Genomic DNA, 26799 nt, shown 5'->3' with positions numbered 1-26799 from the left:
AATACCTAACATGTATAGCTCTTAACGCAACTTGTAACTAACCGCTAACTGTGGTTAGCCTACCAACCAACTCAAGTAACGCACATTACGGCTATTTAATATTCATAGAACTAATTTATTAAAATATATATATATATATATATATGACATTTTAATGCGTATGGTTGTCCTCTTCAATTAGAATATATTCTTGCTTTGCTTTTATGTCTCGCCATTGACTAAACAAAGATGGGGAGTTAGGTCACCATACCTTACTTTGTTTTGAGGAAAATAAACAAGGATTATGACAAAGTATAGATAGAAAATTAAAAATAAACGTTATAATTGATAATTGAGAATCGTTAATAATATTGTATTCAAATATATTAAATTATTTAATAATTTTTAATTATTAATTTTACATAAAAATAATTCTTAATAAAAAAAATTAAACAAAACAAACCCTAATGAAGACTAATAATTGAAGTTATTATAATTACAGCATCTCAAAACTAATAAAGTAGCCTTCTTATACAGAAAAGCAAATTTCAATCTGTCTTTCCCGTGACCCGTGACAAAAAGGAGAATATACTCCAAAAATACACAAATATACAAATAGTAACAATCGTAAATTAGAAACAAATAATAAAGATTTAATTTCAATATTCCGTAAACATATTGTTATTAATTAATAATTAATTAAACAAGCAGTAAGTTCGACAAATCCCAAAAATAAGATTTAGTGTGTTTCACCATGATGTAAAGTCAAATATTAACAAATCTAACTGCTAGATTTTAGAGCACACAAATCTAACTTTTAGATTTGTAATTTTAAAATTTTTATTTTTTTAAATATATAAATTTAACTTTTAAATTTATGTTTTACTAAATTTTAACACAAATTAGAGTCTTCAATTTATATATCTACAAAAAAAATACACCACTTTACTATTACAGTATATTATACATTCTTACTCCATTTCTACAAAAATCATTCTCAGAATTGTCCTCACCTTGATTAAAGATATTATAAATAAAAAATTAGTAAATTATTTTAAAGTCCTTATAAATTTACTAATTTCATATACTAAATTGATACAATTAAAATATGGGATCACGTGACTGCTTAAAAAAAAAAAAACTAATGAGGGATGAGTTATGAGATTATGACTAATCAGTGTTGATGTTTCTTGTTTCATCTTTCATGTATTTTCAGGTTCAGATTCAGATTCCTCTTCACTTTCTAAGTTCAACAACTCCACTAATCACATGCCATTACCATTAATGTAGTTGGTTCCAGCTACTCAAAACCCCATCCACATTCTTCTTCTTCTTCTTCTTCTTCTTCTTCACAGAGCCATGAAGCTGTGGCCCCTACCCACGTGGCACACGGCATTTGCATGCGCACTCTTCTTCACTGCTTTAACACTTTGCGTCTCTGAAGCTGTTGCTGCTGGAACACTCAACCCAACACCGCGCTCTTCGCCTTCGCTACCTTTCATTTGGCCACTCCCTGCCGCATTCACCTTCGGCAATCACACTCTCTCCGTCGACCCTGCCCTCTCTCTCGCCGGAAATGCCGCCTCCTCCGCCATTCTCAGGGCGGCGTTTGATAGGTACAGAGGGATCGTCTTCAAGCACTCTGATCGCTATGGTTTTCTCAGAACTCTCAGGACTACCTATGATGTTTCCAAATTGCAGATCAATGTTCAATCCCACACCGACCAGGTCTGTGAATGTGCCTTTTTATTTTGTGGGTTTGGATAAAGTTTTGATTTTTCTGAGTGGGAACTTTGATATCTTGGCCTGTGTTGCAGCTTCAACTTGGAGTGGATGAAAGCTATAGTTTGTTCGTTTCAAATGCCGAGTTGCATTCCGGAGTAGTCACAATTGAGGTGTGTTTTTTGGGTTTTAACTTTTATTTGTTGTTTGAGTTGAATTTTAGTTGTGTAATCTAATCTAATATATTTTTTTTGCTGTTTTGATTTTGTAGGCAAACACTGTTTTTGGTGCATTGCGTGGATTAGAGGTATGAATAGATTATACAACTTGCAACTCAGTCATGGTTCTCTATACTGATGCTTTGATGAGATGGTTTCTTATCTGATTATGGGAGTTGTACATGTAAATTAATGTTTTAACTTTTAACACCTATGTAAATACATACTTCATACTATAGGCTTGCATTTTCTGGATACTATTCATGGAATTCGTTACCTGCTCTGCATATCTCTGCAATTTGATTGAATTTATTTGTGAAATTCTAGCATTTATGCATATTGTCTATGGATAATACACCTTGAGTATGCACCCAACATTATAGATGATTGACAAATTTGCAACTCTTGTTGAGTTATGTGTCACCTGTTTCATTAATTTTTTTTGCCTCTTTCATGGTGCACCAGACATTCAGTCAGTTGTGTTCGTTTGACTACACAACTAAAACGGTACAAATAAACAAGGCGCCTTGGTCCATCCGAGATAAACCTAGATTTGCATACCGCGGGCTTATGTTGGGTGAGCCAAGATTTTGTAACTTAGGAAATTCTGTATTCTGTTTGTGTCTATATGCTATAATATGAGGTTATTGATACATTTCTTGGGTTTTTGTTAATTTTGCAGATACATCGAGGCACTATTTACCAATTGATGTGATTAAGCAGATAATTGAATCTATGTCATATGCTAAGCTTGTAAGATGTTACATTTTTTTTTTCATTTCTTCCCTCAAAGATGATTGTGAAAATTTGAAAACACAGGCATCTGCTAACTAGCACACATTGTTATTTGTTTCATGCACTGTTGATATGAAAAACTCATGCTTGCTAGAATGTTCTGCATTGGCATATCATAGACGAGCAGTCATTTCCTCTAGAGGTGCCGTCATATCCAAATCTGTGGAAAGGTTCTTACACAAAATGGGAACGTTACACTGTGGAGGACGCATATGAAATTGTCAAGTAAGACTTACCTTCTTCAGTGTCGTACCAATAAGTTAGATCTAAAGGCTTCTCCTATATATATTTTGTCTTTTTCATAGTCGTACCTGACAAGGGGATGTATGACTGGGAAAAAACATGTTCAAACTAGCAATATACATGATATTGCAACCCTCTAGTTCTGCAATCTGAATAAATTTTGAACTGGAAATTTAGACAGTGAAATTGCTAGAAACCAGTCAAAGGAAAGGGGGTCCAAAATATTTAACTGCCTTCTTTGAGTCATATTTCTTTCTCTACAATTGACTAATATTATGCTCTTTTTCATGTTGCGCCTGTCTTGCCATAAAGCTTTTCAAGAATGAGAGGTGAGGTAGCTTCAAATTCCTTTTGAAGTTCCATTTCATATTTTTTGCTGCATTTATCTATCTGGATCTTGATTTTGGAATTCTCTTTTGGGTTTTGTTTTTCCTATGTTCCTTCCAAGTTTCGTCTTTCTATCAATCTGAATATGTTTCATAAGCACTTTCATGGAATATCACAGGTATAAATGTGATGGCAGAAGTGGATGTCCCTGGTCATGCAGCATCATGGTAATGCTAGTGTCATGCTAATGTTTTTTAAAAATCTGATAGCTTGATAGTATTGTGTATCAGAAATGTTTGATTTTTTTATTATTCTTTTTATCATTTTTAGGGGTGTCGGATATCCTAGTCTTTGGCCATCACCCTCATGTAAGGAGCCACTAGACGTTTCAAAGAATTTTACATTTGATGTCCTTTCTGGAATTTTGTCAGGTTAGTTTTCCTATATATATCATGAATAAATTACTCATATACTTATATGCATATTTTGGCTAAATTCTTCTTCTACTTTATCCTTCTTCCTGTAATACCATTTACATTGATCTCGTGAATTAATGTTATGTCTTTCTCTTGTTCTGAATTTTACAGATATGAGAAAAATATTTCCATTTGAGCTATTTCATTTGGGTGGTGATGAAGTTAATACAGGTCAGCATGAATGACTTTCTTCTTGCAAGAACTACTTGACCTAATATAGTAATATCTTAAGCTAATAAGCAAGGGCCCAGGAACCATTTTGAACAACAGCATAATGTAAAGTTGATTTCTATTATGATAACATGTTTAACAGTGACCGTGTGAGCGACTTCAAGACATTTCTAAGTATTAATGATTACAGTAAATGGTAGACTTTACTAAATTTAGGGTTATCTTAAGCTATTTTTGTATAGTGCTAATTGACAAAAATCTGATTTATTTTGGCAGATTGCTGGAGCAATACTTCTCAAGTGACTCACTGGTAACAACCTTAACCTGTCATATTCATACATTAATTTTATGCCTAATGTAGTAAATCCATTGAAATCCAACAAATTAGAGAAACCAAACAAAATGCCAATGTGATGATGAGATATAATAATTACCAAGGGATTGTGTTGCTGTGTTTGATGGCATACATTGCAATCTGGTGAATTAACTATCTTGATTCATGAATCTGATTGATTGTCAATGTATTAAGCACAATGTCATGATTTGAAAATCCTTTTTGTATTTTGACTAAATCTCCAATTCAGGCTTTCTCAGAACCGCTTGACTCCCAAAGCTGCATATGAATATTTTGTACTGAAGGCCCAAGAGATAGCTCTTTCAAAAAGATGGAGTCCTGTAAACTGGTAAGATCAATATCTAGATGGCCTTGTCGCGTAAACTCATTTATTACTCTTATTTTTTTCATATCATGGATGCTTCTCATAGTTCTGTAAACTCATTCTTCGTATCGAAAATATTTATATATTTAACGAGTGTTTCTAATTTACACACATTTATATGTTTACAACATCATCTTCTTAAAGCATAGGCACATATTTCAACTTGACATTTTCTTTTCTCTGACTTCTCAGGGAAGAAACCTTCAACTCATTTCCGGCTAAGCTCCATCCGCAGACTGTAGTTCATAACTGGTGAATTTTCATCTATCTCGTTTTATTTCGCACGAAACTCAGCTGTTGGAGTCTAAGAATACCTAAATTCACTTAATGACTGTAGGTTGGGCCCTGGAGTTTGTCCGAAGGCAGTTGCAAAAGGTTTCAGGTGCATTTTCAGCAACCAAGGTGTCTGGTATTTGGACCATCTAGATGTACCATGGGAAGATGTCTATACTGCCGAGCCACTAGAAGGAATACGAAAAGTTTCGGAACAAAAACTTGTACTTGGAGGAGAAGTTTGCATGTGGGGCGAGACGGTGGATACATCAGATGTTCAGCAAACAATATGGCCTCGAGCTGCTGCTGCAGCAGGTTAGCCATTCAATTCCCCCATTGAAATGCATTTACTTTGTCTAGATGGTTACCAAAGTTACCATTCTAGCTAGCTCATTAACTGGTCCATGTTTTCGCGCAGAACGCTTGTGGAGTCCGAGAGATCATACTACTAGAAACATAAACGTTACGACGCTGCCGCGGTTGCAATACTTCAGATGCTTGTTGAATAGAAGAGGGGTTGCAGCTGCTCCTGTGACAAACTTCTATGGTAGGACTGCACCTACTGGTCCTGGCTCATGCTTTGATCAATGATCTTATTCTAATAGCTATTGAACAGTTGATGAGCTAGAATTGTAACTTTATAATTGAGTTAAAATCCATGTTGTAAGTTATTGTTGAATGAATAAATAATAGCCGGTTATTTATCTTTGGAATCAAAGCTCAAGTTTAGTTGTAAAAATATGATACATAACCAACGATTATTCAACATGATACTTGTAAAACATTGCATTATTATTGAAACTATTGAATCTTTCTGTTGATATTATTATTTCAAATTTTCACTTGCTACTTTTCAATAATAATCTTATAGGCACAATTTGAGTCCTTATTTTTGTTCTTTTAATCAGATACAGCTCACAACTCTTATCTGTTTTATTCTTCTAATATATTATAAGTATATAGTTGTATTCTTATGTAACCAATACGTTTTTGAAGGTCCCTTTCTTGCGCTTATCTTTCAGGTTTTAGTCATAGGGTAGGATCAAATCATCAAAGAGGGGGAAAAAAGAGAAAAGAAAGCTTCATGTGTTAAGAAATGAATCAGAGTATCAAAAAAGAAATTCAACTTTATTTGCCTCAAACTGCAATTTCAACAAATTTATTTTATTATTTATAAAAGAAATACAAACTTTTAATGAAAATTTTACAATAAGAAAATAAAAGTTAATTACAAAACTTACCCAGTTAGAAAAGCATTTATTCCCACCAAATAAATACATTATGATGCACCTTCTTCCTTCATGAATGACGATCATGGCGTCCACTACAAAACTGAACATGAAGCTCCTCGTTGACACAAAGCGCGAGAAAGTTCTCTTCGCTGAAGCATCCAAAGAAGTGGTAGACTTCCTCTTCCACTTTCTTCAGCTGCCACTGGCCACCGTAGTGAAGCTCCTAACCACCAAAGGAGCGGTTGGTTGCATAGGGAATCTATATCAGAGCGTCGAAACCCTAAACGACAGTTATTACTTACAACCAAATCAACCTAAACATTTTCTCTTGAACCCTAAGATTCCTCTCTCTTCACCTCTCACCTCTGCTCTTCTCCCTCCAAATGGCGGCGGCGGTGAAGGTCAATCGGAGTCTATCCCGTTGAAGCTGTACAGATGCGGAAGTTGCAGCAGTTATACGGTTACAGATTTGTATAACTCTAAATGCAGCACGTGTGGGTTTGGTTATATGACTAGAGAAGTCAAATACATAAGCAAGAATGATCAAGTCAAAGATTCTTCTTTTAACAGCAACAGTAATGGATTTGTGAAGGAGGTTGTGACTTACACGGTGACGGATGATTTGGTGATTGAGCCAATGTCAACCATATCTTGCATCACCATGCTTAATCAGTTCAGTGTTAAGGATGTTGGTGTCTTGAAGGAGAAGGTTGTTGAATTGGGGATGCCAGAGGTAATAATAATAATAATAAGTCATAGCAGTCAAACATGAAGTTTTTATATACTTATTTTTTTTTTATTTATTTTGGAAAATTTTGATTGATCTCTTGAGTTGAATTTTATGTTTTGTTTTATAGGGTGTGAAGCTACTGAGGGCTTCGCTACAGTCAGAAATGGTTTTAACCAATGTTTTTCTCAAGAATTCTGAAAACACCAGCTTTCATCTAATATGACTATGATTAATGTCTTGATTTAGGATATGCGCACTCTTAATCTTAATGTAAGTAGTTTTTATGAATAACCAGAGCTTGTTAATTTTTTTTAACAACCTTTGTATTTTAATTGTATACCATAAATATCATGATATCTGTATTGGGCCAAAGTAATAAATCCAATAATTCATTATTCATGTCATTTGTTCACAATATGATAAGATCAATTCAATTTAAACTTTTGCAAATATACAAGTTACTTATTATAAAAGCATACATATTAAAATATTATTAATTTAAAAAACATTTAAAATGTTTAGACTAATTTAATCGTAAGAGTTTTCTTATTTCTCATCCTAGATTAAATACTTAAAACACATATTAAATTATATATTCATGATCATTAGTCAAGGATATAAACTGTAAATAAATAAATAAATTAAAATATATTTTTATATTAAAAAAGACAAAGTTCTACCTAGAGTGATTTTTCTGTTATTTTTTTTGGCGTTTTGCCCATTTGTTTAAACTTTAAACAAAAAATTGAGAAAATGAAATAAAAATATTGTTAAAAAAAAGTTAAATTTAAACCCAAATATTATAATAATAATAAAAAATATAAAATAGCACCGCATACAAAAATAAATAAACTAGGAATTAGAGCAATTGTCTTTTGATATCAAATTAAATTTAAGAAGTGAGTATTTAAAATAATAAAAAAAGCTCAGACAAAAAAGAACAAATTTAACTTCCACAAAAATCAAATTAAAATTTGTTTAGACGTCATTTTTTAAAAGATATTTTTTAAAAAGATCTTTTATAAAAATAAAAGTGATTTTATATTTGAATATCTTATATTAAAAGATTTTTTTATTTATCAATTATGTTTGGATAAAATAAGATAAAAATATTTTTTTTATTATGTGAAAATATCTTATTTTTTTAAAAAAAATATATAAATTTTAGCTTCTCAAAAAAGATATTTTTTTCATTTATTATGTGAAAAATATCTTATCTTTTAAAAGAAAAATATAAATTTTATTTTCTCAAAAAAAAATATTTTTTATTTTTCTAGTACTTTTACTTTTACATTAAAAATTTACCAAACACATTAAAAAAAATCTTTTTTATTAAAAAAATATTTTTTTATTCATTTAATAGCATCTAAACAAATATTTATATAATTTTAAACTTTAAATTATTTAAGATAAATATATCTTTTAGATTTAAAAATATCTATTTACTTAAAAGTGGTTATAGCTAGCCATATTACTAACACTATAAATAGTAGATACGAAGGATAGAAATCATATAAGAAACATCAATAGAAATTATTCATAGTATCTTCTCTTCTAGTTTTGTTCTACAATGGGTGTGAATCAGTGTGTAAAAGTAGCTCTCTTTTTAAGTTTCTTAGTATTATTTTGCCCTTCTTTTTCTTCATCAGAAGATGTGAAACTTAAAGTGAAAGGGATCACAAACATTGCTACAACTGATGAGAATTTCATATGTGCAACATTGGATTGGTGGCCATCTAATAAATGTGACTATAACCAATGTCCATGGGGAAAAGCTGGAATTCTCAACTTGGTATTTTATTTATTTTGTTCCATATTATTCAGAATATTATATACATTTTTAAATATCATAATGATAATTAATTATTCTTTTTGCAGGACTTGAATAACACGATACTCTCAAATGCAATTAAAGGTAAGCCATATTTTCTCTAAAATTAAACTATTTTAATTAATATATACTAATAATAATTTATTTTATTTTATTATGTTATACCAATTTAATTAAACTTGCTTAACAAAAAGATTTAGACGTGTAGCATTATTCTAATTAATCTAACCGTTTAATTGCTTTTAAAATTGTTGCAGCATTCAATCCTCTGAGGATTAGATTAGGAGGTTCACTACAAGATCAAATTATTTACCAATTTGGGAAGCAAAAATACTGCCCAACTATGAAAAAGAAGGATAATGGCTTGTTTGGATTCAGTGTTGGATGCCTTCCCAGAAAGAGATGGGATGAAGTGAATCACTTTTTGAAAAAAACCGGGTAATTGATTAATTAATATATATTATTTTAATTTCTCAATATTATTATAATTACTTCACAAACAATTAATCTTATCTTATCTCATTTGCTTTAAACTTTGCAGTGTCAAATTTACGTTTGGCTTAAACGCACTTACTGGCAAGAAAAATTCTAAGGAAGACCAGTTAAACTGGAAAGGAGATTGGAATCCAAACAATGCCATAAGCCTCATGAAGTACACTATCTCAAAAGGATACAATATAGATTCATATGAATTTGGTATCAAATTAAATTAAAACCCTTTAATTTTTATAATTAATAAATTTAATTTTTACCCATGAGTATTTTATAAATTTAACATCTTGTGCTAATTAATCATATAGGAAACGAGCTATGCTCTGAAGGAGTATCAGCAAGAATAGATAGTGTTCAATATGCGAAAGATATCACAAAACTAAGGCACATAGTTAACTCATTATACCCAAATGCCACAATAAGACCAAAGGTGTTGGGTCCAGCTGGATTTTATGGTAAAGAATGGTTTGATAGTTTCTTGCAACATGTTGGACCTGGTGTCATTGATGGAGTTACCCATCACATTTATAACCTTGGTGCTGGTAAGTATAATAATTCAGAATGTTGTTTGTTGTTTGTTGGTTGATTAATTTGTTTAATTCTAAGAATATAATTGTATTATAAAATTATATTATATAGGAGTTGATAGGGATCTTATTAGCAAGGTTCAAGACCCATATTTTTTGAGCAAAATTGCACAAACTTTCAAGGATGTATCAACGGCAGTGAAAGAATTCACACCATGGGCTGGAGCATGGGTTGGAGAATCTGGTGGAGCTTATAACAGTGGAGGCAAAGATGTATCACATACTTTTGTTAATGGCTTTTGGTAAGTTTTTTTTTTTAAATTTAATTTCAGCTCTCTAATTTTTTTAATAACTTTTTTAATTAATAATAAATATAGGTATTTGGATCAATTGGGTATGACATCAACCTTCAACCACAAAGTTTATTGTAGACAAGCTTTGATTGGAGGAAACTATGCTTTGCTAAATACAACATCATTCATTCCTAATCCAGATTATTATGGGTATGTCACATATATTCATTCATATTTATATAAGTAGTTAAATTAAATGTCATTTTTGAATGAATAACAATTTTATTTTCTTTAAACAGAGCACTTTTGTGGCATCGGCTTATGGGAACCAATGTACTTTCTATTTCACATGATAGTTCACCATATCTACGTACATATGCTCATTGTTCTAAACAAGGGGTAAGTTAGTAATTTTATTTATACATTTTTATTTTTTTTAATTTTAAGATAACTTTTTAACGGTTATAACATATTATTGTTCTAATTATTGTTTCAGAGCGGAATCACATTGCTTCTAATAAACATGGAGAATTCGACATCTTTCGATGTATCCCTTGTGAATGACATGAATCTTTATCCGGAGGAATTGGCATCAGAAGGAATAAACACAGTGAATTTGATGGATTCATTGAAAAGGGAAGAGTACCACTTGACACCTAAAGATGGAAACATTCAAAGTGATGTTGTGCTTCTGAATGGAACTCCATTGGAACTTACCAAGTCAAAGGAAATTCCAGAGCTTAAACCAAAGATTGTTGATGCTTCTTCTTCTTCTCCAATCAAAGTTGCACCTCATTCAATAGTTTTTGTGCAAATCAATAATTTCAATGCACCTGCATGTGCACCTCCTACAAAATAAGATTAAATAAGATTACTAGGGTTTTCTATTGTTTCTTTTTTATTTTTCTTATAGAACTTAGATAGAGTTTTTAAGGCTTATAGAGCATATGCATATATATGTACTTTACTGGGAATAGTTTATGATTAAATTTCTTTTTTAATTTCTTTTATTTTCAATTAGTTATATACTTATCTTTTTAATTATTGATGACTTTAAGGATAGGCATATTATTTATATGATTAAAAACTAACTGATTAACTGACACTATATATTCATATATAACAATTTAAATTCACAGTTGAATAAATTTTTAAATATTCATGATAACTTTTTAATATTGCTTTATAATAAAAATCTGGTATATTAGTAACAGAATTAACTTTCTTAGCTAAGTTAACTAAGTTATCAGTAATAAAATTATCTTTCTTAGCTATTTTAAGTTTTTAACTTTTTCATTGTAATAAATATTTTTTCTCTGTAAAAAAAAAAGAAAAAATTGAATAAAGAAAATCTCAATCAGCTAAACACGAGAATTTCATGTTTAGATGCAAATTTTAATAAAGGTTTACTTTGTTTACAAGCCACTGAATAATAATTGAATGTTTATACTAAAGCAATTTACTTATTTCCTCATTGAAATAGTATAAAATTACTCTTTTAAAAAAAAGTACTAGTTTCATATATATAGTTGAACTATCCACTTGTTAGACCTAAAGATCTGTACAATAGTATTAAATATAATTAAAAAATAAGCTTAACTACACAACAAGATTTATAATTGATTTTTTTATAGATAATATAAAATTTAAATTTTTAATATAATAGTTGTATATTTATTATAGTTATAATAATTTTGACTATTGCCAAAAATGAAAAATAATAAACTTTTGTGTTTACCAAAAAGAAGACACTGTGCATATTAAGAGAAGAAATTAAGAGTCTTTGGCCTACAAAAAAGATATTAACATAAACTTTCACTAATTCACAAGATAATTGTCGCACAAATCTTTGTTCACTAATTTATCTTAAGCATTATATTCTCATGCATACCGCAAATCATTGGTTTTACCAATAATACTGAAATGTACCATTCATTCTTCCGAACCCCATCATGATGAAGCTTTCTTGCAGCATGCCATCTAAGTTTGTTGAACCCAACTCTATCTAGCATTGGCAAATAAGTTCCATTAACCTGTGATCCAAAGCAGAAGAAATGTTCCAGCCAGAAAATTTTCCCTGGCCTCGACACCCTATACACATCATATAGCAAAAACTCAAGCATAGTCTCTGGCAACCAATTCCCTATGAATTTCATGGAATGAACAATATCAAGTGTGGTCTCAAAGAATGGAATCAATCCCCTTGATGCAATGAAGTGGCTGAATGGACCGTCCAAATCCAGTGTGCTTGTGATGATTGTCACATTCCTTTCTTTAATCCTTGCAGCAAATGTCCCTGTTTCACCACCAATGTCAAGTCCGATATGGATCGTGCTGTCGGATCTTTTCGTCCCAAGAACTTGGTCTATCCCAAAATCAAGTCCACCATCAACAAAGATCCACCTACCCTTTTTCCTTCCTTTCACATCAAAGCAATCTTTACAGTACCCTTTATTGTTCTTCCACTCAATGAGGCACGTGTGGCTCTTACAAGTATAAGGATCCCAAACAATGTTGCTATCTGGTGGAATTTTTCAAAGGCTATCTTGCAAATCTTGATTTGGCTCAACAAAACCTTTTGGAGACTTGGGATGGCACCTTCTTTTAGGGAGTGGGTCACACCCTTTTGACACAAGCATTTGTGCAAACACCTCATCTGCAAGGCATTCATCTCCTATGTCATATGACTTGTATTGGTTCAACTCATCTGGAACCTCAAACACACCGCGCCATTGTTGTTTCTAGAATATTTCTTGTCTTATTGGACAAAAAGGTTAGTTGAGTTGAGCCTACGATGAAGCTCAGACAAAAATGAATGAATAGCAGCAAGTTGAGATTTTGTGGTGTTGAGTTAAAGTTATTATTATGATGAAGAGGATGATGATAGAAAGAGCTAAATGGGCAAGTAACAATGTATATGGTGACAAGGTTTGTGACTATTACTAGCACAAGGGGATTCAACTTGTGCTTTAGGGTGTGACTATGATTATGTCCGAGTTGATGATCATAACCTTGAAGCTTTTTTGAATACTCTGCTTGCTTGAGCTTGAATTCCCATTTCTTTCTTCCCTCAAAAGGCTTAGAAACCATGGGGAAGAATTGCAAAGACAAAAATAAAAATTATCAACATGGAACTAATGATGCTTCACAAATATATATTGGTTTTTTACACTATCTTCTAACTCAAAATTTTATTTAATGATTTATGGGTAGTCAATAAATTATTGAACATTAATGAAAATTGATTTAATTGTATTTTAATAATATACAATAAGATGGTTTCTTTTCAAATGCATCAATCATATTTGGTTCTCACAAGGATTTTTTTTAGATTCACGAGGAATCTTGCTTCGTTTTGATTGGACGGGTCAACACTAAAAAAGATTGTATCGTCTAAGTGTTATTACTCAGGATGATATTATTTATATATTATGTAAAAAAGAGATAGAGCATATATTTCAATTGTTTATTAGTTATAAGTTTATTTTATAGGTATGATGTATTTGGTTGTATGTGTCAAATAGATTGTAGATAATTTCAGACAATATTAAACAGCACTTTGAGAATTAAATTTATTCACCTAAAAAAAAGAAGAGCAGAACCGATGATTGATTAGCTTCTTTATTATTATTTAAAAAAATTGACTTAAAAAAATGTTAAGGATTTTAAAGAACAAGCTATTAAGTGTAAAGAATGTCATCAATGGATTAGTTAAAAATGACTAAAAATGATAAGATATTGATTCCTATAATTATTGATGATAATACTAAAAATAATTATAAATTATAACTTTAAATTTTGTTACTGTTCTTTGTTGTGACTTACTCTACGTTGATGTATTGAACTTTTTGTTTTCAAAAAAAAAAAAAAGGTATCCAAAGCATTTATATTTGTAGTAATTTTAGTTTCTACTTTATTATCTTTATTTGGTTTAGTTGTTAAGAAATATTTATGTTGTGTTAAGAATAAGTTTCTTGTTATAGTTTGCGTTTGTCTTTTAGCTATTATCTCTATATTTAATTATATGCAGCTTCAGGTAGGTTTCAACTCTATGAAATGTTATGAATTAATTTTTTGTCCATTCCTTTTTAATTTTTACTCTTTTGTTTAGTTCTCATATAAATTTTTAGTAATAGTATCACTCTGGTAAGTTGATAGCTAAAAACAATACCAAAAAAATTAATTTTAATCGTCTTTCAATTATTTTTATAATTAATTTTTAATTGTATAAATAAATTAATAAAATATTATTAATACATTAAAATTAATTATTAATATATTTGTATATAAATATATTTATAATTTAATTTATTTTTAATATGTATTTATATTTCAACATGTATTTTATACTGATAATTGATTTTAGTGACACGTAACTTAATACAAGAGACAAAGATGTGTTGTCACATTATATATTCAAAATAATAGAATCATCGATCAATTTCTTTATTTATTATTTTATTAGCTAATTACTAATAAAAGAGCATCTGAATAATGTATATAAATGGGCAAGAAGATTTGGTCGTTAAGAAAAGTTTCCATAGGATCCATGTGTCTTTAAAAGCTTTATCTGTATCTCTTTTGATGTTTTTTCTTCTTTGGACTATTTGCATTTTGGCTGAAAACATTAATGGCATGTCCATGGTCCTCTCTGTCAGCACGAACCACAAACGTACCTCTGAATCATTACCTTACTCAATTGCTTCAATCCCTCCATCTGCGAAAAGGGAGAGAAAGATAAAGATGAAGAGTGAGAGTGAGAGTTTGTTAATTTTAGAAGAAAAAATTTTAATTTAATTGTAAAAAAATACCAAGTGACATATTTTGATTTGTCAAATTATTAATATAAAATATAAATTATATATAGAGTAAAAATAGTAGAGAAAAATAAAAAAATGGAGAGAGATAGATAAGAGAATTTATAAAGGGAGTTTATAAATTTTGAAAAAAAAATATTTTCTCTCAATTTTAATAAGAGAATGTCATGTGACATATTTTATTATTAAATTAGATAATAATATATAATACATAATATAGGTATATTTCAATTTTAATTTTAATATTTTAATTTTAATTTTAATACAATTAAAGAATGTCATGTTGCAAATTTTGATTGTCAAATTAGTAATTAGTCATTGATTGATATTGATAATGATATATAAAATAGATAGAGTGGTTGAAGGAATGAGAAAAATAGAGAAAGGAAGAGGGAGGATGAGAGAACTTTTTAATTTTGGAATAAAATATTTGATTTCAATTGTAACGAGAGAGTGACATGTGACATATTTTTGTTGTAAAATTAGTAAGGATGGAGAAGAATTCTTTAATTTTGGAGGAAAAAATTTAATTTTAATTATAATGAGAAAGTGACATGTGCCACATTTTAGTTGTAAAATTAGTAAGAATGACAGTAGAATTTCTTAATTTAAAAAAAATGATTCTAATTACAATGAAAATGTAATATGTGGCATATTTTGATTGTAAAATTATATATATATAATAGATATATCAAAATATGATAAAATTACTGTTAGTAAAACTTTTTAAATGTTTTTTCTTAATAAATATAAAATAAATAATATTAAAAATTTACACTTTTTATATTTTTAATAAAAATATTTTAATTTATAATTTTAACTTGTATTTTTAAGACAAAGTTAACGAAATGTTCTAGTAATTCTCTAACTATGTTGTCTATTTGTCATACATTATGCGTGTTTTCTTTGTATAACAGTGTCTTAATAAAAAATAAAAAATTATATTTTAAATATATTTAGATAATATCATCACATATCATCATGTCTAATCTTATTTTTAATATTTATTTTTAAAATAAATTTAAAAATAGTATGTGTTATTATTTATTAAATAAAACTAATCATATATATATATATATATATATATGCATTCAAATAAAAATTAATTTCAATTTTTTTTATTTGGTCATACATATTCACACGCTTCCAAAATTACTATATAACCCAAACTTTCTTAATTTATATAAATTTGATCACTTTTTGTCTAAATTAGTTTTGACTTTCTTTACAAATATAATATTTTAAATAATTAAAAAACATTTAATCTTTTGAAAAAAATAAAAAAAATCGTGAAGAGATCGAAATACACATTTATCTTTGTAACTATATGATTTTTTCCTCTTTCTCTCGTTTTAGTTATCAATAACCTCTCTTCCTTTTTTTTTTTGTAATTTCTTCCTGCAAACCATTTGTTTAATTTAAAAAACAAAAAATAAAAAAGAAACTAAGTTGGTTGGAAATGAAATTCCGAAACTAAACAGAGGAAATGATTATCGTCCTATTCTCTAGTATCTTATACTCTCCGATTCTTGATAAGACAATTCTCTGATCCTCTCTCAAATCAATACAATAATCTTTGGATAATTGCAAGCCTCCTCTTCTATTCAACATCACTTATAAAATGAAAGCATACCCCAATAATTTTTAATATATAATTTTAACTTGTATTTCTAAGATACAAATTAACTAAATCTTTTAATTATATTGTCTATTTGTCTTATAAATATGAAGTGATGCACACTTTGAAACATTAAACCCATGATTAATATATAGCTAATTAATAAAAATAAATTGGCAAAATTATCCATCAGCATATATACATGAAAATATACAAAATGTTAATTACTTGCAGTACGCATGTAAACGTACATGCAACTTGCATTCATAATTTTTCTCTAATTTAAAAATGCAATCAAATCACTAATCAATTTTATGAAGTACAGATTTTTCGTTGAGTTGTTGTGTCCATGTGTTGAATACAATACTCATTTGACATGTGTATTTTTTGTGTACAAAAGTGTCTTAATAAAAAATAAATAATTATACTCCGAATATGTTTGGATACATCTAAATACTATCACGTATGAATGTATTCAGTCTTATTTTTAACATATATTTTTGAATTAAATTTAGAAATATTATATATTATTATTTATTAAAAAAATATTTTAAATACTTTATATAATTAAAATAAGATATTAAAATAATTAAATATTATTATAATTTATTTAAAAAATACTTTATATTTTATATATATACGTGTCCTTGTGTCTTATCAAATTTTAAAATTTGTATATCAATATATCTCGTATCCTATCATATCTCGTATCTACGTGAGTGTCCGTATATTATAGCTAATCATATATGTATATGCATTCAAATAAAAGTTAATTTCAATTTTTTGTACTTGGTCATACATATTCACACTCTTCCAAAATTACTATATAACTCAATCTTTCTTAATTTATTTAATCAAAACTTTAAACATCTTTGATAAAAATTCTTTTTCCAAACTTCTGACACTTATATATAGGTACAATCTGTGGTGGCATTAACTTATCCTGTGGCTAAGGTGGTTATGAGCAATTTACCAATCTAATTGTAACATTTGGCATGTTGGACTGTAAGTGGAGAACTATTTGAATTGCTTATCCGTCTTAAGTTCACTAATGATGCACAGTAAAAATCAACGCATCAGTAAAGAATAGTATTTAACAATAAATTATTGGAGAAAGAATCTGAAAAATAAAAAAAATGTAATATGAAAAAATTATGAAAATTGTGCAAAAAATATGAATGAAAAAAAACATCATTAAAGAGACTTGTTGTGAAAAGGATTTATGGAGAACTAGAATATCAATATTAGATCTTCATTGGGTATTAGAAAGTGGTGCCTAGCTGGTTATGACGACATGTTATTCGTGGGGCGTCGAATTGAGACAGTGGTCCGTGTTGAAGTTGTTGGATACCGAGAAGAGCACAAAGGACTGTCATGGGAGCTGAATGTATCAGTTTTTTTCCTTAGATTGGCCTAGATCTAAGAAATTGAACCCTAACTCGCTATCCAACCCGGTTTCCAAACAGAAGCTACACACTTTGACTCGTTCTCTTGCCTCATTCTTTTATTGCTGCCGTTCTTCATGGTGGAGAAGAGAGGTCGTTATTCTTTGTCCATTTGCTGCCACTGATGCTTTTATTGACTGCTGCTAACGCCGATAATTTTACCGTTATTGTCGCATGGTCAGACTGCCGGCGGACTCGGAAGAGGCAGTGCCACTAATCCTTAGAGCATTTCCAATGGGGAGTTCCGTTACTATGTAGTCAGAGAAAAAGAGGAATTGGAGCATTGGAGTGAAGAGAGAGTAAGTTCCCTCAGGTAGCGTTTGGTTACTGAGACATAGACACTGAGACATAAACACAGTGGTACACGGTGACATATGTCTGCTATTTGGTTTGGTGAGACACAGATTTTCGAAGGACACGGAGGACACGGATGGACACGGAGACACTAAATTTGTGTACCTCCAATTTGGTGAGACACTGAGACACAACTTGTGAGACACTAATTTTTTACTCTTTTACCCTTATTGAGTTTTTAAAATTTGACCTCTTATCTTTCCAAATCTTTTTTTCTCTTTCTCTTTTAGATTCTACAACTAAATTTACTTTTCTATTTTTTCAAAAAAAAATTTGTACATTTAATTTTTTTTATTTATTTAAATTTTGATTAATCTTTGATAAATTCTGAACTTTAATTTTCTATTTTTTTTTCAAGAACAATTATATATTTAATATTTAAATTATCATTTAAGATGATATTAGAAGAAATAAAAAATTATTAGAAGAAATAAAAATTTAATGGTGATGGCATGCATTGTTTGGGATAATAGGTGTATTGTAATGGTGGTAAAACTTGTGGTTGAATGAAGGGTAATTCAGTCTTTTTTTAATATATGTGTCTTGTTTTTTATTTTTGTCAAACACAATACATAAACACAAATATTTTATGTCCATGTCTTTAATGTCTGTGTCTCTGTGTCTATGTCTCATCAAATACATCAACCAAACTGAGCCTCACTGTTTTCAAGAAAAGAGAGTCCCTCTGAATCGGAACTCCCATTGCTCAATCAACACTTGCCAAATGGCAAGTTAGGTAAAAAAATAAATAGTTATATAAAATATTAATTAATTAAATAGTTATATTAATTAATTAATAATAATTAATTCAATAATAACTATAATAATTAATTAAATTAAGTAATTATAATTTTATTTAATTAATAATTTATATTAATTATTTAAATAATAATTAAATGGTAATTAATTTATTAATAATTGTTACTTGATAGAGAACCTTATGCAGACCCATATACATACAATACAGCAACACACAACAGAATATAACTTAAGTAGATTAGTTACTAAGTTTGTTATTATTATTGCCAGCTGGAAGTGGTTAGTTAGAATTGAACTAGCACTATATAAACTTGTTGTTGTAGCGATAGTAACTTGAGTTCTTTCACTGTAGATTGAGTTTATGCCAATTAGGACTAAAGTTAGTTCCTCCTAATAGAGAAGAGAGAGATGCTTTGAGTTCTTATTTACTGTTTATGACGTAAAAGCTGATGTGGAGTTACTTTTTATGACAGGTGGGCCATAAACAGAAATTAGGATGAGTTTTCTACTGGAAATGATCTTAGAGCAACTCCAACAGTTGCTTTTTTGAGTTCCTATTACTGTACACGTCAGTAAATATAGGAACTAACCATTGGAGTGAGTTGAGAAAAAATGCTTTTTCTTGGATCAAGAATGGGGAGTCCCTCTGAATGGGGACTCCCATTGTCTAATATTAAGTAATTTTACAAATTAGTGTAATCTCGAATTATATATTGTGTATTATTGTTATATATAAATTTATTTAATATTAATATCTTTTAATAGTAAATTATTTTTAAATTTATAAATTTAAATAATATTATTGAAAAAAATTAATTACATTAATTTTAGGGTAAAAAACCATAATAAGCCAACTGGCTCAAAAAATGACGTAAATACGCCAAAGCAAAAATCGTTTCAGCAATAAGCCAGATGCTATTTTTATGTAATTCGAACCAGGGTGGTTCGAACTATAAAGTTGAATAAATCGAACCAGGGTGGTTCGAATTAGGGAAGTGGAGATTTCAATGTAATTCGAACCAAGGTGGTTCGAACTCCAATCCTATGTAATTCGAACTAGGCTAGTTCGAACTATGGCCAATTCTGCAACACATGTAATTCGAACCAAGCTGGTTCGAATTACCCTTGGAGGGCTCTTTAATAAATCGAACCAAGGTGGTTCGAATTATGGGTGATTCGGCTATATAAGGAGTTCGAGTCACCCTCATTCGAACTATTATTCCTCCCCCCTACCCCACAAAATCTCAGAGAAAACGACCCAGATTCTCTCCGACGAAGACCTGAACGGAATACTCTGCTCATGGGGGACGATCCGGCACGGTTATATCGCTTGGACAGAGTCGCTCATATAGCCGGGGTCATCAACGAGGAGGTTAGTATGGAAATAATTTTTATTCTAGCGGTATTTGTGGCTTAGTGGTTTTGCATGTGGGTTAGATGGTGGTTTATGTTAGTGGTTAATGTTAGTTGTTTATGTTAGTGGTTTATGTAGGTGGTTTATGTTTATGTTAGTGGTTTATGTTAGTGGTTTATGTTGGTGGTTTATGTTAGTGGTTTATGTTGGTGGTTTATGTTAGTGGTTTATGTTAGTGGTTTATGTAAGCGGTTTAAGTTATTGGTTTATGCTAGTGGTTTAAGTTAGTGGTATATCCTGGTGGTTTATGTTAGTGGTTTATGTTAGTGGTATAAGTTAGCGGTTTATACTAGTGGTTTTTGTTGGTGGTTTATGTAGATGGTTTATGTTAGTGGTTTAAGTTAGTGGTTTAAGTTAGTGGTTTATGCTAGTGGTTTACGTTAGTAGTTTATGTTGGTGGTTTGTGTTAGCGGTTTTTGCGAGTGGTTTATGCAAACGGTTTATGTTAGTGGTTTACGTTAGTGGTTTACGTTAGTGGTTTTATGTTGGTGACTTGTTTTCCAGTTGCTTATCTTTCATGTAATGTTATGCGGTCTTATTTAGCAGAACGGTATGTTGATGATTTATCGTGCTGCTTATGGTTGTGGTTGGATTTTAAGCCGGTTCTAACTGAGCGTTTCATTTTGTGAGCAGCCCCAGCGATGCATTAGGAGCATGCGGCGGCAGCAGGGCATGCGACTTGATGACAGATACGTTCCGTACTTGCAGATGGCAGGTCTATACCATCTTGCAAGGCTGAACGACCGATGGTTCCGGCTAGACGAGGCCCTTGTCAGTGCTTTCGTAGAGCGATGGCGTCCGGAGACGCACACGTTCCATATGCCGTTCGGAGAGTGCACCATCACACTCCAGGACGTGGCATACCAGCTGGGTTTGCCAGTGGACGGCCGTTACGTGAGCGGGTGCTTGTCCGAGTTCCATATATACATCGAGGGTGGGCGTCCAGCCTGGGTCTGGTTCCAGGAGTTGCTCGGAGTTATACCTCCTCCCAGCCAGGTTCAGAAGTACGCAGTGAACTGCAGCTGGTTTCAAGAGACCTTCGGGGAGTGCCCTGAGGATGCAGATGATGAGACTGTGCGCCGGTATGCCCGTGCGTACATCATGATGTTGTTGGGCACCCAGCTGTTTGCGGACAAGTCAGGGAACCGGATTCACATCAGATGGCTTCCGTACGTAGCTAGACTGGAGGAGCTGGGTACCTACAGCTGGGGTTCTGCCGCACTGGCTTGGTTGTACCGGTGCATGTGCCGAGTGGCGAACAGACATGTTGTCAAGTTAGCGGGCCCGCTTCAGCTACTCCAGTCTTGGATTTTTTGGCGCTTTCCTCGGTTTAGGCCTGCAGGATATGATGAGTCGAGCTGGCCATTGGCATCCAGGTACTATACTAGGCCTTCTCTATTTCAATTTGACATACATACCTGCGTAGTCATTAATATTTCTGTTGATGTAACAAATGTGTATGGTGCAGATGGTCAGGTTACAACCCTTCCGGTAGCGAGAAGGGTCCTAGAGTGCAGATGTGGAGGCTCAGGATAGACCGGTTACAGGATGGGGAGGTGAGTATGCTACTTAACAAGTGTCCTTTTAGAATCTAGCATTTCTAGTTGTGTGGTAAATTTGCCCTGACAAGGGTGAGTTCCTTTTGCAGTTTCTATGGATGCCGTATAGTACTCCCGACGTACTTCAGGTTGTGCATCCGGAGGTTTTGGAGCCTAGGCATATGGCGTTGTGGCGCTCTGTGACGGCGCTGATCTACTTTGCTGTGATAGAGTGGCATCAGATAGATCGTGTTCTTCCGCAGTTTGGTGGGGTTCAGCCCATTCCGCATCTCGCCCTGAACATTGACTTTTTGATGTCCAAGGACGGTAGAGGCGGCGATCGATGGTTCCCGTCTACTTTGCAGAGGTGGCATCTCCTTTGGGACTCTCGTCAGGACAGTGTGCTGAGGTTCGACGTTGTTGGCGACCCCGGACCTTCGCATGCGTTCCTTGACTGGTGGCGTCAGTATGGGAAGAGGTTCTTGTCTCCGGAGTCGCAGTTGGGGGATCCTAGAGCAGTTCCTATTCCATTAGAGGCCTCACAGCGGGGTCCGGGGCGAGTTCCAGACATGGATCGTCCTGAGGACGTGCCGGACAGGCGTAGGGTTGAGAGGAGGATGGGTGTGGGGACACGGAGGAGCCAGCGTGAGTGGAGGTGGCCTGACCATGCTGTGCACGATGATTACGACGCCGGTCCCGCTAGAGGCGGAGGACGAGGCCAGCGAGGTAGGGCGAGGGGTCGTGCTGACCATGGGGACGACACCGACGATCAGCATCGGCCCGTTGGTGGGGGTGGTTCAGGGGCTGCTGCATCTGCTGGTACTACCACACACGATCAGGGTCATGCAGGTGAGTGGTATGGTACAGGGATGGGTGCCGGGGCTTACACAGGTGACGCTGTACTTGGATCAGGACCTCTTGGAGATTACTTCGTTGGTGTGTCAGCTGATGACCAGCCTGAGCAGGGGGGGACACCTTGGCGCATCTCCGAATCACAGTGGTCAGACTTCATTGGGTCAGACACGCTTGTTGGGGACTTTGGGAGTCCACGCTTCCTTGAGGAGATCACCGCCATCATGCAGGGGGACGCGACTCCACGCAGTGGTGGTCAGACCTCAGGCACACAGGCCCCGTTAGATGTTGATCTGAATGAGCCTCCATCCTCATCCGCTGGTCACCAGTTCTGTCTCGGAGGTACTCCTCCATCCGCCTTCACCGCTGCATCAGAGTCTGTCGCAGGGATTTCGGCGACACCCCTGCATGTTGCGCCACCAGCACAGCCTGCCCCACCGGATGACGGGGATGACATCGAGGATGAGGAGCCGTTCATCCGCCGAGGTCAGAGGGCACGGGTACCCCGTCGCTGTGGCACTGGGTCGCATCTGTTTAGATGATTCATGTTTCATGTATTTTTTTCTTTAAAGTTCAATCATGTATGATAGTGGTTTGTACTTTTTTTTCGATAGTTTGGACAGTTTCTAATATTTAATTTTTATTACTGAATAATATTTTATTTTAATTATTGTCTTTAAATAATACTTCTCCGCTAAGTTAACCCCAAAGAAGAGCATTTCAAACAAAAAGGCATGTTAGAGTGTTGGAGTGGAGACACCACTACTACTAGGCTACTAAAGTACTACTACTACTCTTGAGTCTTTTCCGTCATCATATTTGAAACTCGGTGACAGTGTTATGTCTTGTCACCCATTTTTTCACTCCACCAATTTTGTTCATTTACTTTATTATGTTATAGTCTGTTCACCTATGTTTTTTTTTTATTTCTCTTGTGGGACATTCACTTCGTATGATCAACGAATCTTGAAACAGTTTAGTGTTTATTTTTTTCTTATTAAATTGTGCATCCACGGAAAGTGTTGCATTATTCATAAACAATCAAACCGGTCTAGTTCGAACTATGATTGGTGACATAGGCCGGGTTGGCGACATAGGCCGCACCTCTTTGGCCGATTCGGATCTGCCTCGTCCATAGATACACAGCTCAGTCAGTCTCACAATAATTCAAACCGGTCTGGTTGGAACTATTTTTTATGTAATTCGAACCAGCCCGGTTCGATTTACAAGGAAACCCTCTCTCTCTATAATTCGAACCACCTTGGTTCGAATTACGTTCATTCTTAATTCGAACCAGGCTGGTTCGAATTATTAACAAAAAAAATCACCTAATTCGAACTAACCAGGTTCGATTTACTACCATTTAGAGTTCGAACCAACCTGGTTCGAATTATATAAAAATACGGTCTGGCTTATTGCTGAAACGATTTTTGCTTTGGCGTATTTACGTTATTTTTTGACCCATTTGGCTTAATATAGTTTTTTACCCTTAATTTTAAATATTTTAATTAATTAATTAAGTGGAACCACAATAGGAACTAAAGTTAGTTCTTCCTAATAAAGAAGAGAGAGATATTTTGAGTTCCTATTTACTATTTATGACGCAAAATTGATATGGAGTTACTTTTTATGATAGGTGGGCCATAAATAGAAACTGGGATGAGTTTCCTACTGAAAATGGTCTTAGAGCATCTCCAACGGTAAAGAAATGAAGGCTCTGTTCTGACAAAAGCTGAATACCAACTGCTGGAACAATATATACATGAGTCTCAACACATATTTCAAAATAAGGAAGAACCTGCTCTCACAGGAACTTACTTTGTTTTCATTATAATCAATAAAATTTAAACATGTGGCACTTAAATTTAAAAAAAATAAAATGATATGGTATTAATATAATAACTAATAACGTTGCATAATATATTATCAATGAAGGTTGCTCTTCCTCTTATTATATACCAATTTATTTAACTTTAGGTATATAATTAAATATTATAATTATTTATAAATTAAATATGATGTAAGTATTTAATTTAATTATTTAAAAAATTATATTAAATAATTAAATTATATTTAATTTATTAATAATTATAATAATTAATTATAATTCTATTAAATTACATTATTTAAAAAAATTAATTACATTAATTTTAAGTATTTTAATTAATTAATTAAGTGAAAACAGGATTAAAGTTAGTTCTTCCTAATGAAAAAGAGAAAGATGTTTTGAATTCCTATTTACTGTTTATGACGCAAAAACTGATGTGAAGTTACTTTTTATGACAGGTAGACCATAAATAAAAATTAAAATGAGTTCTCTACTACAAATATCTTAGCAACCATCGTTGGAGTAGTCACTATTATCGTTGGGGTGTGAAACCCTTTATATTCTTCGGAAATGGATCCTCTCCATTTTCTTTGTCATTGGAGAGAATAAAGTGTAATCTTCTACTTTTAATTCTACAAGTGAGACTAAAAATAAATGAGAAAGAAAATACAATGAAAGATGAGATCTTCCACTAGATATCATCTAATTTTTTTTCCACTAAAAAGAATCCACTCCCATGATTTTAATTCATCTAGTTCAAAGTCTAGAAAAAAAACAAATTTTTGAGTTTCAAAATTATTATATTGCCGACGCTATAAAGGATCATAAGTTTCAGCACCTAGTTTAGCGCTAATTTTTATCCCCGCTTCGATTGATTCATTCGAACGAAAGCAACACTGCCACAAATCGCTTTGACATTAACGAATCAAATACTAGGCACCTTTAGACACTACATTCTTAGCCACTACCTGTTGTATTTTCTTTTCAACTATATGATTTTTTCCTCTTTCTCTCGTTTAGTTATCCATAACCTCTCTCTTTTATTAATTCCACTAAGAAGTTAATAGAATGTTTATATAATGTATACAATAAATTATTTATTTAGCCTAATATTATGAGTTAAAAAATAAATATTACTCATAAGATTGGTAATTTATATCTTACCTGCAAGTATCTAATTCATTCGAATAGAGTAGGCTACCCGACTTGCTGCGTATAGGGTAGGATACGGATTTAGGGTGTATCCTATCCTATCATATCCGACCCTCATATATATAACACATATTTTATAATGACTTATAATAAACGAACAACTATTAAATTAGTCAAAATTTAGTAATTTAGAGTATTAGTTTTTTATTTTATATGTTATTAATATGTATCAAATTCAAAATAATTGAATTTTATATTTATTTTGAAAAAATTTGATATTTTTGCGAGTAGGATATGGTAGGATTTAGAGTTCTGATACCATGTCATGAAACCACTCATCCCAAAAAGTTTAAGCTGATAAAAAAATTGTAACACTAATGATTATATCTCTAATACTAAATCGGACATTTCTAAACTTTCATTATACATATTATACAAATATTTCATTGGTCCCTATACTTACTCATTTTTTATTTCTTTAAACCGTTTGTTTAATTTAAAAAACAAAAAATAAAAAAGAAACTAAGTTGGTTGGAAATGAAATTCCGAAACTAAACCAGAGAAACCATATGAGAGGAAATGATTACCCTATTCTCTAGTATCTTGTACTCTCCGATTCTTGATAAGACAATTCTCTCATCAATACAATAACCTTTGGATAACTGCAAGCCTCCTGTTCTATTCAGTATTCAACATCATTTATAAATGAATGCATACCCCAACTCTCAGAGCAAGCTGTTGTGGGATCATGGCATCATCCGCATCCACAAAAGTGAGCATGAAGCTTCTGATCGACACAAAGTGCAAGAGAGTTCTGTTCGCCGAAGCCTCCAAGGAAGTGGTGGACTTCCTTTTTAACCTGCTTCAGTTGCCACTCGGTGCAGTGGTGAAGCTTCTAACAGAAAAATCCATGGTGGGTGGCATAGGCAATCTCTATAAGAGCGTGGAGGGTCTTGGTGACAGTTTCTTGCAACCAAACCTATCCAGAGATGTT

At 32.2% G+C, this 26799-nt stretch overlaps 3 protein-coding genes and 1 pseudogene across 4 annotated transcripts; 3 read left to right on the top strand and 1 right to left on the bottom strand.

The window, feature by feature from the left end:
• The first annotated feature begins 1146 nt into the window (after positions 1–1146).
• Positions 1147–5752, top strand: LOC107467662 (beta-hexosaminidase 1). Its single transcript, XM_016086815.3, has 15 exons — positions 1147–1707; positions 1797–1874; positions 1973–2008; positions 2385–2496; positions 2602–2672; positions 2809–2939; positions 3270–3286; positions 3463–3511; positions 3615–3715; positions 3872–3931; positions 4208–4241; positions 4516–4614; positions 4843–4902; positions 4988–5238; positions 5342–5752. Exons 1-15 carry the CDS (start codon positions 1339–1341, stop codon positions 5512–5514), a joined length of 1641 nt encoding a protein of 546 aa, XP_015942301.1. The 5' UTR covers positions 1147–1338; the 3' UTR covers positions 5515–5752.
• A 414-nt stretch (positions 5753–6166) lies between these two features.
• LOC107467629 (uncharacterized) lies at positions 6167–8559 on the top strand. 2 transcript variants are annotated; one of them, XM_052254701.1, is made up of 3 exons: positions 6167–6888; positions 7013–7155; positions 8535–8559. In XM_052254701.1, the coding sequence occupies exons 1-2, from the start codon at positions 6229–6231 to the stop codon at positions 7106–7108; spliced, it is 756 nt and encodes a 251-aa protein (XP_052110661.1). In that variant the 5' UTR covers positions 6167–6228; the 3' UTR covers positions 7109–7155; positions 8535–8559. The 2 variants fall into 2 exon arrangements, with proteins under 2 accessions (XP_052110661.1, XP_015942250.1); XM_016086764.3 differs by lacking the exon at positions 8535–8559 and having other exon boundaries at positions 7013–7247.
• LOC107467607 (heparanase-like protein 2) lies at positions 8456–10887 on the top strand. The gene is made up of 9 exons (XM_016086744.3): positions 8456–8677; positions 8764–8800; positions 8974–9154; positions 9258–9412; positions 9517–9750; positions 9848–10037; positions 10113–10238; positions 10328–10427; positions 10525–10887. The coding sequence occupies exons 1-9, from the start codon at positions 8456–8458 to the stop codon at positions 10885–10887; spliced, it is 1608 nt and encodes a 535-aa protein (XP_015942230.1).
• A 997-nt stretch (positions 10888–11884) lies between these two features.
• On the bottom strand, positions 11885–13118 carry LOC107467606 (probable methyltransferase At1g29790; annotated as a pseudogene).
• Between the last annotated feature and the right edge of the window lie 13681 nt (positions 13119–26799).

The sequence above is a fragment of the Arachis duranensis genome, chromosome 9, assembly GCF_000817695.3.
Source record: "Arachis duranensis cultivar V14167 chromosome 9, aradu.V14167.gnm2.J7QH, whole genome shotgun sequence".
Lineage (NCBI taxonomy): Eukaryota > Viridiplantae > Streptophyta > Magnoliopsida > Fabales > Fabaceae > Arachis > Arachis duranensis.
Note: the sequence above shows the minus strand (reverse complement) of the source record. Positions and strands in the feature narration are given on the sequence as shown.